Source organism: Callorhinus ursinus, unplaced genomic scaffold (genome assembly GCF_003265705.2).
Source record: "Callorhinus ursinus isolate GAN/ISIS: 27379988/994484 unplaced genomic scaffold, GSC_fseal_2.0 scaffold91, whole genome shotgun sequence".
In the NCBI taxonomy this organism is placed as follows: Eukaryota; Metazoa; Chordata; class Mammalia; order Carnivora; family Otariidae; genus Callorhinus; species Callorhinus ursinus.
The window spans coordinates 1,127,472-1,143,693 of record NW_027397153.1 but is presented as its reverse complement, the minus strand read 5'-3'; the positions used below and the strand labels follow the sequence as shown (position 1 = coordinate 1,143,693).

At 40.0% G+C, this 16,222-nt stretch overlaps 1 protein-coding gene across 2 annotated transcripts in view; it reads left to right on the top strand.

The window, feature by feature from the left end:
• FMR1NB (FMR1 neighbor) overlaps nt 1–3,452 on the top strand; it is a 39,148-nt gene extending 35,696 nt beyond the window's left edge. Inside the window, exons 5-6 of one of the 2 annotated variants that reach the window (XM_073888510.1) lie at nt 1,756–1,907; nt 3,372–3,452. In XM_073888510.1, coding sequence (XP_073744611.1) covers nt 1,756–1,907; nt 3,372–3,388 — 169 coding nt within the window. In that variant the 3' untranslated portion in view covers nt 3,389–3,452. Of the gene's footprint in view, nt 1–1,755; nt 1,908–2,699; nt 2,819–3,371 lie in introns of those variants that run through there. The other variant, XM_073888509.1, reaches the window with a different exon arrangement.
• The last annotated feature ends 12,770 nt before the right edge of the window (nt 3,453–16,222 follow it).

Sequence of the window (16,222 nt, the reverse complement as noted above, 5' to 3'; positions counted from 1 at the left end):
ATAAATATATTTTTGGCCTTCACCCACTATTTCATTTATGCCTGGAGACTTTTTTTATGATTAATTGAGGAAAAAGTATTTATTTGCTCCATATATGTCTTACCTAGTGGAGCTCAGTGACAACCCAGTAATGCAGTTAGAGGGGAGAAAAGTGAGTATTACCTTCAAAGTCATCATTTCAAAGGCAGGCTTATCAATCTCTGGGCCTCACATGCTAAGAACCTGGTTGCTCGGTATAGCTAAGTAGCACTGTCAGGAGCCAGGTGTCCTCTTCTGTATACTACCTAGCTTTGAGCTAAGGATAGGACTATGTTATCTGTCATTATGTCTTCACAATATCACATGGAAATCTTCCTTTCTCTTTTGGGTTTCCGTCCTTACCTTTGCTTTGAGCATTTCTAGTTTTTCTCCTTGGCTTGTGCTTAGATCTTTAGAAAGTGAAAGATCTTGGGGCACCTGGCTGGCTCAGGTGTTGGAGCATTTAACTCTTGATCTTGGGATTGTAAGTTCGAGCCCCATAGTGGGTGTAGAGATTACTTAAAAATAAAATCTTTAAAAAAATAGAAAGCGAAAGCTCTTATAAAAATAAATACCAACTAACATTTCCTGAACCCTCATTGGGTACAAGGCTCTGTGGGATATATGAAGTTACAAGGTAAGGCTCTAGCCTGAAGTTATTTCCAAGCTCTGAGAGGAAAAGGGGACAAGTTTGCATAGTGAGTGAGACATTGCTCTTTAGATTTAGGCAGGTCTGGATTTGAAACCTGGCACCATTACTGAGTAGTGTGGTGACATCAGACAAATTACTTTCCTCCTCGGTGCCTCAGTTTCCCCATCTGAAAAATGGAAATGATAGGAAAAGAACCTGCCTCATCAAGTCATCATGAAAATTAAATAAGATCATGCACATGAAGTGCTTATGTACAGGCCTTGGCACATGGGAAGTCTGTCATACTTGTTATTAGTCATTATTTGCTAATGCTGCAGTGTGGTCTAAGGGAAGATGCTGTATTTTAGAGTCAAACAGACCTTGGTTCAAATGCTAGCATCTCCATTTACTATCTATGTATGACCTTGGGTGAGTTAACTTCTCTAAACCCCAGCTTAATTATTTGCAGAACAGGAAACACAATATCCACCATATAGGGTTGTTGGGAGGATTAAGTGAGATAAAGTATGTAAAGCACCTGGCTAAGTTCTTAGCCTATGGTGGGCTCTCAGGCACCCCTAACCCTGACTATCCACATGAATGCCAGGAAGTACAAGATTGAATACCAAATGATAGCAATAGACAGTGAAAGTGCAAGCTTGTAAAATTATAGTTGATAATGTAATGTGAACTATTACCATTTAGTTTTGAAATTAATAGGAGAGAAGAATCTCTATAGGCTAGGAGTAAAAGGGAAGGTTTCCTAGGCAAATAATATATAAGCTGGGTTTTGAAGTGTGAGTAACATTGATGTCAGCAGAGGGGAGTACGACAGCATTCCTATCATAGAAGAGGATCAAGTGATCAAAATGACAATATGTAGAGTAATAGTAATGGTTACAATGATAAATATGAATGAGCCAAGTGCAATATTTTCTATCAGATTTGTTAAATATGGTGAGTTAAACAATCAGGTGGGAATGTGTAAAGAGTTACGTAGGTAAATAGCCTTTTCCTTATAACCCATCATTTTTTATAATCCATAATTGTTATTGTTGTATCACTGTTGAGAAATAAGGTTTCACTTTGAACTTTTAATATTACAGTAAATGGGCCAATCCTTTACGAAGGAGACTCAACAGAATTTTAAAGGGTTTGAAGAAACAAAGAAAGAAAATAAAGAGGGATGCTGAAATGTTAAGGACAGCAGTAGAAGAGGAGGAAGGTTTAGGTGATGAAAAAGAGCAAGAGACCAAAGGTAATTAGCAGTAGGATATAAAATTGAAGTATTTAATATTTGATTCTTGTTACCACCATCTTGGTTCAATTCATTTTTCTTTTTAACCCCACAAATGCTTGGACCACAGGAGTTCAGCTTCTGAAACAGTATTATCACTAGGGATATTTGGAATCCAGGAAGGTGGACAAGAAGTGTGCCAAGTTGTTTGGATACCACATTGTTTGGTATACATAGTTCAGTCCTGTAGAAGAAATGAGTGGAATCTGCCTGCTCTGACTCTGCAGCTCCATGAAAGACACCCTTGCTAAATAATAATGGCTATAGTTCCCCATATGTATCGACCATGCCAAATATCCAGGGGAAGGAGAGTAGCTTCAGGAATCTGACAGACCTGCAATCAAATCCTGGATCCTAGCTGTTAGTTTCAGCTACCTGTTCCCCAAACTTAAATAATTCAGTATGATAAGTGGTTGAGGGATCCCAGAATCATACAGCAGGGACTACCTGGCCCTCAGGCTTACAGATCTCCTAGCCTTGGCCTGAGTTTCCTCCTCCCATAATAATTACAAAGAGCCAACTAAGAATAAAATGGTTGGTGAGAAAAGAGGTATCAGGGAATAGAGTATTGGACTGGGGGGCAGTCAGGAGACTCAGGCCATTAACTTGTGGCATTTTCATGGACAAGTTAAGTTAATCTTTCAGCAACTTGATACCATCAGCTGAAATTTTTTGTGTAGCTTAAACAATATGTATGTGAAAATGCTTTGAAAATTGCAATGTAATACTCAAATTTAAATTGTTAATTTCTAGCCTCAGTTACAGAGAAGCAGAGGAGTGGAATAACAGACCACTGATCTTGGTGTCAGGAGACTCTGGCCTTAGTCTCAGTTCTGCCATTATGTACAGTGGGAGCTTGGGCAATTCCCTTAACTTTCCTGGGCTTCAGTTCACCAAGCTGCAAAATGAGAAGTTTGGACTAGATGAACAGGAAATGTGACTTATTTCAGAAGAAACAAAATCTTTATATAAGGTATTATATATATATGTATGTATATAACTGTCTATATAAGGTAATACATAAGTATATATATATATAATCATACATGTATATACATACCTATATATTATTGCTTTGTATAAGTTTAATGCAATACATACATGTGCATATGTATGCACACACAGACACACATATATGACATTATAAATAGACTAACAGTACAATTTCTGTGGGCCATTTACAGGGGCATGGATGTTCACCTTGTTATTCAGAAATTGTCATTGTATTTGCCACAGTGTATTTTGTCTTTATGCCTCACAGTAACATAAGATGGTACACTGGCAAACTGAAAATAAAGTTAAACATGGCATTGAACATACAGAGTTTGAGAACTTCGTTGCAGTCATTTTCTTTTCTAACAAAGTGTGATGTATGTATACTAGTCCTTTCAAGTTGTTTAATTTGACTTTACTTTTCTCCTATAGCATTATTTTCCCACTGAGAAGAACACAAACCATTCAGAGCAGAGGTGACTGTGCCAGTCATCTAAACCTGATGGAGCATTTTAGGACAAAAATTAGTTGTCATTTTTGTCATGTTTACTTCCAAATATAAAATAAAGTTGATAGTTCTGTTTCTGTGCATCAAACCAGGATCTGAATTCTTCTTATTAAAAATAGTTTCTACAGAATTAAAAAAAAAAAAACATGAAAAGCACTGGTGGCATTTCAGGTCCTAGGTAGTAGTGTGACTTTTGCAACTGCGGTTATGTTACCAACATATACTTCTGTTGGGTTTAAATAAGGCAGAGATTTCATGTTGTTACTCACCTTCCAGCAAAGTGGTTGGTTGGGGGAAATCCAGTGATCATATTTCACTATATATGATACTGTGTTTATTTTGAAGAAAAGAGGTAACAATATTTTGTAGTAGGGTTCTTCTTTTTATTTTATAATTTGTAACATTATTTTTTCTACCATAAAAAGCACACTCAGTATAGAAAATTTGGTAAAGTTCTGTAGAAGAAAGAAAAAAATCATCCATAATCCTACTACCAAGAGCTGAACACTGTTGTTAGCTTATGTCTTTTTTTAAAACAATTGTGTTCTGTAACATACATTAATTGATTTTTAAAAAGTTGTCTTTTCTTTATTATTCACTTTCCTCTTTTGAAATGTATGGGGCTCAAGCTTACCTGGGCTTCTTGCTCATTCATTCAACAAGCATTGATTAAGCCCCTGTTATGGGCAATGCAGTTTCTGTGTGCTGGGGATGTAGTCACAAGCAAGATGAAGTTGGCCTTTCCCTCATGGAGCTCACAGTCCAGCTGGAGAGGAAGTCAGGTAAAGAAGTAATGACAAGGCTATGATAGAAGGAGTACCAAGTTCTATGGGAGCATTTAGCAGGGGCACTTAGCCCAGACTTCAGGAGGAGGCATAAAATTGAAGGTAAGTAGGACCAACAGGTGTTTCCCATGCAATCACTGTGTGGTGGGAGGAGTGTTTCAGATATGAAGGCCCAATACATGGAATATTTGGAATACGGCAAATAGTTCAGGATGGCAGCAACTTCAACTTAGATGTTATTTTAAAAGAACTTTATTGTTAAAAAAAAAATAAAAGAACTTTATTGTTTTAAGATTTATTTTATTTGAGAGAGAGAGAGCACGCACAAGTGGGGGAAGGAACAGAGGGAGAGGGACAAGCAGACTCTGTGCTGAGTGCAGAGCCGGAGATCATGACCTGAGCCAAAATCAAGAGTAGGACGCTTAACCAACTGAGCCACCCAGGTGCCCCTGATTAGAACTTTATTACCCACATTTGTTTATTTTTTAGGCCATTAAAAAATTTTTAATTCCAGTATAGTTAATATACAATGTTAAATTAGTTTCAGGTGTACAATATAGTGATTCAACATTTCTGTATATTACTCTGTGCTCCACAAGGTAAGTGTACACTTAATCCCCTTCACCTGTTTCACCCATCCCTTCTGATAACCACTAGTTTGTTCTCTATAATTAAGAGTCTGGTTTTTGGTTGGTTTCCTTTTTTGGTTATGACCCACATTTTAAAAATGGGTTTTATCTTGTAGACAGAAGGGAACCAATGAAGGGTTTTAAACACAAGAATGGTATGGTTAGATCTATATCCTTAGAGGTCACTCTAACTATTGTGTGGAGAATTGGAAGTGAGCAGCACTGGGATCAAGAGAAACAGTTATGTGGTTGTTGTATTAATATAGATGTGAAAACATGGTGTCCTGGGCAAGGGTAGTGGCGCTGTTAATAAAAGTAAATAGATCTAAGAGCTGTTTGACATGTAGCATTAATAGGACTTGGTTATTAGTTTGTGTGGGGAAGGAATGAGGAGGTTGAAAGGAGAGTGTAAATTTCAGGTTTTTAAATGATGAACCAACTGGAAAGATAGTGGTCCTATTCCTATTCAATGAGATGGGGCAATGAGAAGGAGGACAGGTGTGGCAGGTGAAGAGGAGTCATTTTTGGATAGGCTGTTTGAAGTGCCTGTGGAACATCCAGGGAGAAATGACTAGTAGGCAGTTAGATATATGGGTTTGGAGCTCAGGAGAAAGGTCTGGCTGGGTATAAAAGTTTAGGAATCATCAATATATAGATGATAATTGAAGTCCTAGTGAATGATTGATATCAACCAGGAAGAATAAGAAAAGAAGAAGAGACTGGAATAGAATCCAGAAGAACACAAGCATTTAAGGGATGGTTGGAAGTGGTGTAGCTGTCAGTGGAGACTGAGAAGCATAAGGATAAGCAGGAGAGAGTTGTTGGGGAGGAAAATTTTTCTATACCTTTCAAGATTCTTTTGGCTGGTCTAAGAATTAAATTGACATAAGACAAACTAACAGGAGAAAATCAAATTTAATTATGTACATACAGAGGCTCCGTAAAGAATTTAAGGCCTATAGGCAGTCAGGCAATTGAGGCTTATATGCCATTCAGAGCTAAGGAGAAAGGGGATAGGGGTCTGGGACTTCAAAGGGATGAAAATTCACAGGTAGATGAAAAAGTAAATTTTTGGTAAACAAATGTTTGCTGGGCCATACAGAAACAATGGGATACAGACAGAAATTTTAACAAACAAACTTTGCTAGGTTCCTCCCTGTCTGCCACACCTAGTCCATATTATACTGTAGTTATCTATGCTAATAGCTCCCTTCCTGGAGTAGGTCCTCTATCTAAATTCTTTTAGGCAGTTAGCAGGAAGGCAAAAACAAAACAAAACAAAACAAATCTTCTTGAGCTTTCTGTTTCTTAAAAAGAATCAGCCTAAAATAATCCACATGCCAAAGAGACACATTTTGAGGTGGCAAATTTTGCTCCCCTACAGAGTGTATAATGAAATCCAAGAGGATGGCATGTTTCAAAGAGGAGGGAATGATTAACAGCATCAAAATTCTGATTCATTTCCACTGGATTTGGAAACATGGAAGTCATTGGTGACTTTGGCAATAGCAGTTTCAGTGATGAGGTGGGAGCAGAAACTAGATAACTTGAGTTGCAGAGTGACTTGGAAGTGAGAAAGTGAAAGCAGTGTGGACAGCTTATTGAAGAAGTTTGGCTGTGAAGGGAATCAGAGAAACCGTGGTATGGTTATTGATTGGTAGTTTAGGATGGGGAGAATTTTTTCAAGATAGGGAGTAGAAGGAGCATTGAGTATAAAGGCTGGAGGTGTGGGAAAGTTTCAACTTGCCCTACTGATCCCCAACTTAACCTGTTCTGTTTATTCCATAGCATTTATCACCTGTGAACATACCATATAATTTAGTTATTTATTATGCTTATTGTTTATTATTTGCCTTCTCCTGCCAGAATATAAGCTCTCCTAGGGCAGAGGGAGTTTGATGTGTTCAGTTCAGGGATACATCCCAAGTGCCTAGGACAGTGCCTGGCACACAGTAGGTGCTCAACAAATAAAATACCTATTGGATGATTGGATTGGAAACAAAGACATTTTGTAGTATTCTTCACTTTTGCTATGATTAATGGGTGCTGCCAAGGCAAACTGAATTCTTAGAAAAAAAGCCAAACTGTACAACAAATGATCACCAGAGTTTAGTAAACAAATGGTTGCTTTCAAAGCTAATCCCCCAAGAATCTGATACTGCTGCTCTAAATTTTAAGAGCTGCATTCAGGGAAAACTAAATGAAAAAGAGCAAACAAAAAAGTTCTCTGGGTAGAAATAAGTAATAAAACAACTACATAAGGAAACATACTTTAGAGTATAAAATTGAAATTTTAGCAAAAGCAGTGGCAATCTACAGATATAACCATAGTCTGATGCAGTACTTTGAAAGCAATACATAGGGACATCTGCAGTCGGTTCTCTAACAGATTAGAAACTAAGTTGCAGAGGACACTGACAGAGATTACCATTAAGTGGTAATGTGAGGGGAAAGAATGTGAGTTTAGAGTGGCAGTTGAACAACTAGAGATGCAGAATAAATGTTGGGCCAGAGATGAAAAGTTGAAGCAATTGAGGGTTGTTATTATTAAAGATTAAAGGCCAAAGGGACCCTCACAAGAGTGGGAAGGAAATAAGTTTTTCAGAGAGCTGTCCCCAACACCAGTGCCTAATACACTACCAAATCATGTCTGACATGGCTGACTGAGTCCTGCAAGAGATAAATTGGTGGATCATGAATGGGTCACTAAACATGCAAACTTTAACAGTCAGAGTCATTTCCCTCAAGCCATTACTATATCTGTTCCAAATAAAAATACACTAAACAAGAAGTACCTCTGATACAGAGCCTGAACTTAAACTGATTAGGGTGACTGCTTTAAAACTAGAGGTGATGAACATTCTCCCCAACTACATAGACATTGAGACTTTAAACCAAGAATGACTAGGGCACCTGGGTGGCTCAGTCAGTTAAACATCTGCCTTTGGCTAAGATCATGATCCTGGGGTCCTGGGATTGAGTCCCACATACTTCAGGCTCCCTGCTCAGCAGGGAGTCTGCTTCTCCCTCTCCCTCTGCCTTTTCTCCCCACCTGTGCTCTCTCTCTCTCAAATAAATAAAAATCTTTAAAGAAAAATAAACCAAGAATGACCAAATGGTCAAAAACAAAGCCATGGCCAACCAGACATTGGTAGAGAATCTGGATAGATGTAAAGTTCAGTTGTTTAGAAAATGAGGACAAGATCTGTCTTAGAGATCAGCATCATGGACAATGGAAATGTTCCATAAAATAAGGGCTTCTCTTTAGTATAAGAAGACAAATTTTATTCATTATGGCATTTTGTAAATATTTCTTGTCTATTTATGGTCTAAGTGATGCAGAACTTTCCCTTGGGAGGACTAGGAAAACTGATAATACCTACTATAGGATTGCCAGGCTGTATTTAAAGCCTCAGACCAAGCTGTAATATGTGGGTTAGCTGCTCCCTGTCCCAGAACTCAGGCAAAAAAATGTAGCTGTACATGGGTTATAACTTCAGGGTAGAAAAAGCAGAAGGAGGTGAAATTCAAATAGAAAATTATTTAGGAATAGCAAGAGTAGCTATATAATGTGTGGGGCCTAATATAAAATGAAAATACAGATTTCCACTTTTACAATTACTAAGAATTTCACGATGGTGACAGCAGAACATTAAACCAAGCACAGGGCCCTTCTAAGAGCTGGGCCTGCTTATGAGTGCATAAGTTGCATGCCCATGAAACCAGCCTTGAGGAATAGTTGTCATATATGGCAAACTGAGTTATCATATATGGATCCCTCCTCCACCTTCACCCCTGCTGAAGCGGGAGAGCTAGGTTCTTGTCTCATGGAGTTGAATGAATCTCGTGGACCAAAGGGAGTGAGTAAAGCAATAGAGTTTTATTAAGCAAGGATACAGAAAAAGCTCTCAGGAGTGAGAGCGGTCCTGACAGGGTTGCCACTGAGGGTTGGTCTTTTATTGAAAGCTAACCAGAGAACCCAAATCTTTTTAACTCCTCCACTGGCAGCACCATTGATTAAGGACTAGTGATAACATTTTTAATGGCTTACTTCTTTTTTAGGGTCTGGTTGTTTTCTGTTGACCACAGGATACTGTCATAAATAAGACCCCCCACCTCAGACACCTAGGGCAGGGTGGTCTGGTGTGTTTCCTTGTCTCTGGTTTCCTTACACTTCTGCATTTTAAGGATTTCTGTGAGCCTGATCACACAGTGCCCTATCATCTCTCCCTACCTAGCCCCACCTGTCCCTTACTCATTCCTCCCCCCTGGAATAGTAACCCTAACTGCTGTTAGGGAATGGAACGATGACTGCTCTGGCTGCTTCCTGCTGAAATGGGGTGGCGGGCTGTGTGGCAGTTAGAATCTATCCAGGGGTCAGTCCAAGGGCCTGTGGTATGGCTTCAGGGGGTCATGATGGACAACAAATGGTGCATGCATCAGCACATGCAAAGGGATAAACATAAAACAAGTATTAGGCCCAAAATTATGATATCCCTCAGATAACATCCCCAATTACCAATAGACTGGTGGATATCTTGATCTTATGTAATTAATCACAAATGTCCCATATTAATGGGGACACCTTGCAGGAGTTAACTGTAATGTTAAAACAACACATGTGAGGAAACTCCTCACACCCCAAATGGTGTAGCAATAGTAGATAGTCAATAGTGGCACAGTTCTTGAGAAGTTCCTTGACTTCACTTAATTCTTGGCTGAGTGTATCTAGTGCCTGGGAAGTATCATTTAGAGTCCTGCTGAGCAAGCATACTGTTTTGCTTATTTTATGTTGCAGTCCTATCGTAGGTCCTGGAAGTCCCATAGTGAGTTTTGAGGCTCCTTTTTATTTTTTATCCAGGAGGGCTGTTGTATGCTTGGCTAAAGCCTTTGTTTATAATTGTACCTCAGTAGAAATGGCTTCTAGGATAAATATGACTAAGGAATAAAACCATCCAGAAGCCTTCTCTGTTTGAGGTCTAGCCTTAACAATATCCTAATTACAAGGAATCACTGGCAAGTGGGAGAAAACTTGTCTCAAGAGATAAGGGCATCCCCAAGTGCACCATCCAATCTAATCATAAAGGAAGTGGGATCATCCATTATCTCCGTAAGTCTGTAGTCAACCCCATGCAGTGGGGTATGCTCTGGCTTTAAAGGGACGATTTTGTCATTCCAGCCACATAGAATTGGTCAAGGTGCTCCTTGAGTTATACAATTGTTGGGGAATCAATCCCATTTTTCTAGTTGTTTAAATAACCATACCAAATAAAAGGCCTAATGAGTCAAAGAGACTTCATTTACAATTTAAATCTTGGAAAGTTTGTTCAAAACCTTAGAAAGTTTTAAAGTACATGCCTAAATAGGATTGGGATCATTAAAGACCTGATAAAGGCAAAACACAGAAACTGGGTTTTCTGGGCAGACAAAGAGAAAACAAGTGTTTACATTTTCTTATCAAGAGCAGACCAAACAGACCAACAATTTAAGAAAACTTTGTCTTTTTGACTGCAAGTTCAATCTTATACCCGTATACTTTTAAAATCCCTACATTTTAATCTTAGTTTGTCCTGACTGCATGTAAAATTCCTTGATTTCCCTACAACAAACCTTCTACAACTTTCCTTTACATTAAGATTTTGTCCCAAGCCATTTCTTTTCCAAACAACCAGTCTTTAGGACAAAATTACTTTCTTTTACCTTTAACAAAAAGGCATTCCCATTCCTTAGATCTTCCTTACATGTAGCGTTGCTTATTTCCTTCAGTCTTAATTTCATTTAGCAGAATTTTCACTCTTCAAAACCTTAGTCTCCAGTGAAGACTAAGTAGTAGCCAATTGTGAACTGTTAACACCAGAATTCTTTAAATGGCAAATTTATTCAGTTAAGCAGAAAGCATGTTTACCAACAGACTCAAATATCCTTAGTTTCTCTGCAAAAAGAAGTCAAAAGCACAAACCTACATCCAGTAATCAATGCTTTAGCACTTTATCCTATTTGGAAAAAACCTAGATGTCCAGTGAATTTAATCCCACTTATCATCCAAACAAAACTTTTAAGTTTCAGGTTACTAAAGACTTTTAAAACTATCTTAACAATTACCTGTGAAAACTTTGAGACAGACAATTAACCATCATTTTAAGTCATCTTTTTGCTAACACATTGCAACAGATATTGCTTATTTGACCTTTCGCAAACATCGATAGAATAAAAATTTCATATTTAATGCTGATAACTTTAAAGACATGCCTAATTATAATTAAACCAACAAACTTAATTTAAATACTGAATACCACTTTTAAATCAGTTTGTTCCCTATTGTCAATTTTTACCTGAAACACTGGTGGGAAAATCTGAAGTGAGTGGTGTATGCAGGCAATATCCAAGGTGGTGCAGAAACAGGAGGGGGTGGGGGAGACAGAAGAGGCAAAGTGCAGCCAGAAGGCAGAGAAAAATGGTTCCCTGTTCTAAAGCTCATCCAGTTGGACAGATGAGCAAACACCATGTTTTTTCACCAACAAGTGGAATTAGGCAGTCCATGTCAGGCCAGAGAAGACAGGGGACTTCCCCGAAACAAAGAGAGTTTCGACAACTGCTTGGAAATATTCCTTAAAGTCCCCATCCTGAAGTAGCCTAACCACAGTTGGCTCCAATTATAGCCATTAACCTGGGAAATGAATGAGGGAGAAGCCCCCACACCTATTAGGAGGATCAGTGAGAGTGAGAGTCAGCATCCCCTTTGCTAGGGAGGGCCTGTGTTTCCTCCAGCAGCCTGGGTTTATTCAGAGAAGGCCTGTTTAGATAATTATCATCCAATATTATCAGGAGGGAGCTTACTGGTCTGGTTATGGCCAAACAGGTTCTGCAAGAGGCCCCTAGGTCTCTGTCCTGATTTGGAGCCCTGAAAGCCTGGATGGATCTAGGGTATCTCCATCTACTCACACTGTTTCCTGCAGGAAACTGATAGATCCCACTGAGGCCATGCAGTGAGTATTATAGGAACTCAGTCCTTTCCTAAAGTTGGCAGTCCAAATTATTTCCAGTGGGTTGAAAGGCACCCCAAGGGAGAGTCCTTGAGAACTGAAGAAGAGACCATGCCCTGCCGCGCGAAGGCCACACCTTATTTTACCTTGCCTTGAAGAACCCACCGTGTTTAACTCATAAAAAACACTAGAAAAGTTTTACAAGGGGGAAATTACCCAATTTTGCTGTACCCAATCTAGAGGCGTCTCCGCGGAGAATGGTTTGTTTCTCATCTTGCGATCCCGGTAGGAGTCAGTTACCCACTACCTGTTATAGAGAGGTGACTATGAAGGTGTCCCTACATATTAGCTCTCCCCTGTGAACCAAGGCATCCCCTGGCTTGCCTACCCAAGGTGAAAGGATGGCCTAACATCTTGCGTTGAGGAGGGATCAGACCGGCGGGAGTAGCCACTCTTACCCATCAGACAGCTGATCCTTCTTGTCTCCTCTGGATTCCCCCCGCCCCCCCAAAAAAAATCTGGCCTAATCATAAGGGGCTTAGTGTGATGAACAGTTTAAACTTTAATATCTCTTTAGAAGGCTAAGAAAGCAAACAAAACAGCTAGGGTCTCTCAGTGGGAGGCATGTGCTGCTCATGGATGAGGCTTCCCCGGGGTGTGACCCCCCCCCCCAGAGCCGGTCTCTATCCTTTTACGTGTCTCCTAGACTCCAAGGCCACCAATGGTAACCAAAGGGCAGGTTGAAGAGCGCTGGATAGCCAGTCTTTCTGGGTGCTCCCCCATGAACCTTAAACAAAGCAGGGAATCCTTTTAATGACCTTATTCTTAAGAGCTCTCTTGATTGAGCTCTCATTGTTTGGTCATGTAAATTCGCTTGCATTCCTAGCCCCATGGTGCCTCATCAGTCAGGCCAATTATAAGCCAATTTCAATTATGTCCTTGCCTTACCCCTTGAGTACTTTTCCTGTCCATATACCTGAGCTCCCATTTGTAAGCATGGGCCTGTTGAGGGGTGCAGATACTGAGATTTAGCATCATCATAATTTCATATTTTTGTGGTTGGAACAAGAAAGACTCATCTCTATGACCCATTAAAGTACCAGCTGCTAATGCAACCAATCAAAGCATTGGCTAGGGGTTTGTAATTCCTCCTTACTGCCCAAAGTATTCCAAGGGAAGTAAATGCCCAGGAAATACTGGGCTCCCTCCAATTTATCATATAAAGAGATAGCTCTAATCCTGCTTGCTGATAACTTGGATTTTAATTTCTGGCCGTGATTAAACCTAAATTATACCTAACAGAAAAACATGCCTTACCAGGCAACAAAAATGAGGAAAAGATTTTCCTCCTGAACTAAGTTTTCACCAAAGACACTTTTAAATGAAAAAAATCTTATCTACATAGGCAACATTTTTCCCCCAGATAACAAAGTCGGCAGGACCACTTTCAGAACTGTTGAACCCATAAGATTCCCAGGTGCTTTGAAAAGGAACTGTGGAGGATAAGAAGCGATTCTAAATCCTGACATGAATCCCTGATTAAAAGGGCATACCGATCCTCAGGGGTTGGAAGGGCCCTACCATAGGCAAAGTCCCTGAGGTGGGAGAAGGCCATTTAAGAAAAGCCAATGAACAGAAAGCAGAATTGGGTAGGGTTAGGCCAACATTCCCTTCTTTTGAGGAAGGGGGATTGATCAAACCTTTGTCCAGAAGCCCGTCACCTGAGACTTAAGACCAGCATCCCCGCTATTCACCTTTAAATGGCCTGCAGGTACCTGGTTTTGCTGTTTATTGAAAGAAGAATTTATCTAAGGGAGAGATGTCTCCCCAGAAAGAAGAAAAGAGGCTGCTTTTACTCACCTTTCTGTGGGAGTGATCCCAGGTTTCGGCACCAAAATGAAGCGGGAGAGCAAGGTTCTTGTCTCATGGAGTCGAAGAATGAACGTCGCGGACCAAAGGGAGTGAATAAAGCGACAGTTTTATTAAGCAAGGATACAGAAAAAGCTCTCGGGAGTGAGGGGTCTCGACAGGGTTGCCACTGAGGGCTTGTAGGGTTGGTCTTTTATTGAAAGCTAACCAGGGAACTCAAATCTTTTTTAACTTCTCCACTGGCAGCACCACCATTGATTAGGGACTAGTGATTTAACATCTTTAATGGCTTACTTCTTTTTTAGGGTCTGGTTGTTTTCTCTTGACCACAGGAGACTGTCATAAATAAGACCCCCCACCTCGGACACCTAGGGCAGGGTGGTCTGGTGTGTTCCCTTATCTCTGGTTTCCTTACACCTCTGCATTTTTGGGATTTCTGTGAAGCTGATCACATAGACCCCTGTCTATCTCTACCTACCTAGCCCCACCTGTCCCTCACTCACTGCCAATGCCAAAAAAGTGATGGAGAAGTTAATGGAACTGAGTGTCAAATTTAGCAACTAAAAATCTATTGAAAACCTTAGGGCAAGGTTAATACATGAAGGGAAATGCAGGCGTTGGCCGGGGTGTACAGGTGGCAAAGTGGTTAGGGTAAGGGATTCTAGTTGCACTCTTTACTTTCCCTTCATTGCCCCCAGAGTCAGACCCCATTTTCCAAAAGGTGATTATTACCGAAATTTCAAGAACAAATAATCCCAATCTTACACAAATTGTTTCAGAAAGTAGAATAACAGGAAAAGCTGCCCATCACTTTTATGAAGCTGGTGTGCTATAGATACCATAACCAGAAGAAGATAGTGCAAGAATATTAGATAATATTAGAGGCTAATTTAACTTAAGGACATAGAGACAAAAATCCTACGCGCGCGCGTGCGTGCGTGCGTGTGTGTGTGTGTGTACTGAAGCCAACTATGTATTAAGTAGGCTTTGTTAAGCAATACAAGGATGTTTCAATGCTGGAATGCATAAAAATATAATTATACTAATGAACTGAAGGAGAAAAATTACATGGTTTTCTGAAAAGTTGCAGAAGAAAGAAATTGATAAATATCAACACCCATTTATGATTTATTTTTTAAATTTTATTTATTTATTTGACAGAGAGAGAGAGACAGGGAGAGAACAAGCAGGGGGAGTGGCAGGGAGAGGGAGAAGCAGACTCCCCGCTGAGCAGGGAGGTTGACCTGGGGCTTGAGCCTAAGAACCCTGGGATCACAACCTGAGCTAAAGGCAGATGAGCTGAAGGCAAACACTTAACTCACTGAGCCACCCAGGTGCCTGACACCAATTTATGATTTAAAGAAATCGTAGCAAACTAGAAATAGAAAGAAATTCCCTCAACGATGTGGATGGAACTGGAGGGTGTTATGCTTAGTGAAATAAGTCAATCAGAGAAAGACATGTATCATATGACCTCACTGATATGAGGAATTCTTAATCTCAGGAACAAACTGAGGGTTGCTGGAGTGGTCGGGGGTGGGAGGGATGGGGTGGCTGGGTGATAGACATTGGGGAGGGTATGTGCTATGGTGAGCGCTGTGAATTGTGCAAGACTGTTAAATCACAGATCTGTACTTCTGAAACAAATAACGCAACATATTTTAAGAAAAAAGAAAAAGAAGAAGATAGCAGGAGAGGAAGAATGAAGGGGAGTAAGTCAGAGGGGGAGACGAACCAGGAGAGATGATGGACTCTGAAAAACAAACTGAGGGTTCTAGAGGGGAGGAGGGTAGGGGGATGGGTTAGCCTGGTGATGGGTATTAAAGAGGTCACATTCTGCATGGAGCACTGGGTGTTATGAACAAACAATGAATCATGGAACACTACACCAAAACAAATGATGTAATATATGGTGATTAACATAACAATAAAAAATTAAAAAAAAATTCCCTTAACCTTTTAAAAGAAAATAAACAGTAAGTATTAATGAAGACAACTTAGAGGTGTCCCCTTTAAGGTCAGGAACAGGGCAATGAAGGCTGGTATCACAGCTGCTATTTTTTTGTTTTGTTTTGTTTAAGTAAACTCTACCCCCAATGTGGGGCTCAAACCCATGACCCCAAGATCAAGAGTCGCAGACTCCACCAACTGAGCCAGCCAGGCACTCCCACAGCTGCTGTTTAACAAATACTAGAGCACCTACCCAAAGAAATCATTTAAGAGAAACAAATATCTTTTAAAGACTAAAAGAGGAAAACTGTCATTTGCGTACAATATTGTCATTTACATAGAAAATACAAGAGAATTAACAAAGAGTTGGGACTAATAAGACAGTTGAGAGTGTTATATCCAGCACCAAGTCCATAACAAGTCAATTGTATATCAGCTTCCCTTAACTTTACTGCTCTGGGCAAGGATAACCACTATGCTGGTTGCCCAGAACAGAGGGGTTTTCTTGGATGCAGGACTTTCCATGCTAAATCCAAGACAGTCACCCTAACTCTAGCTC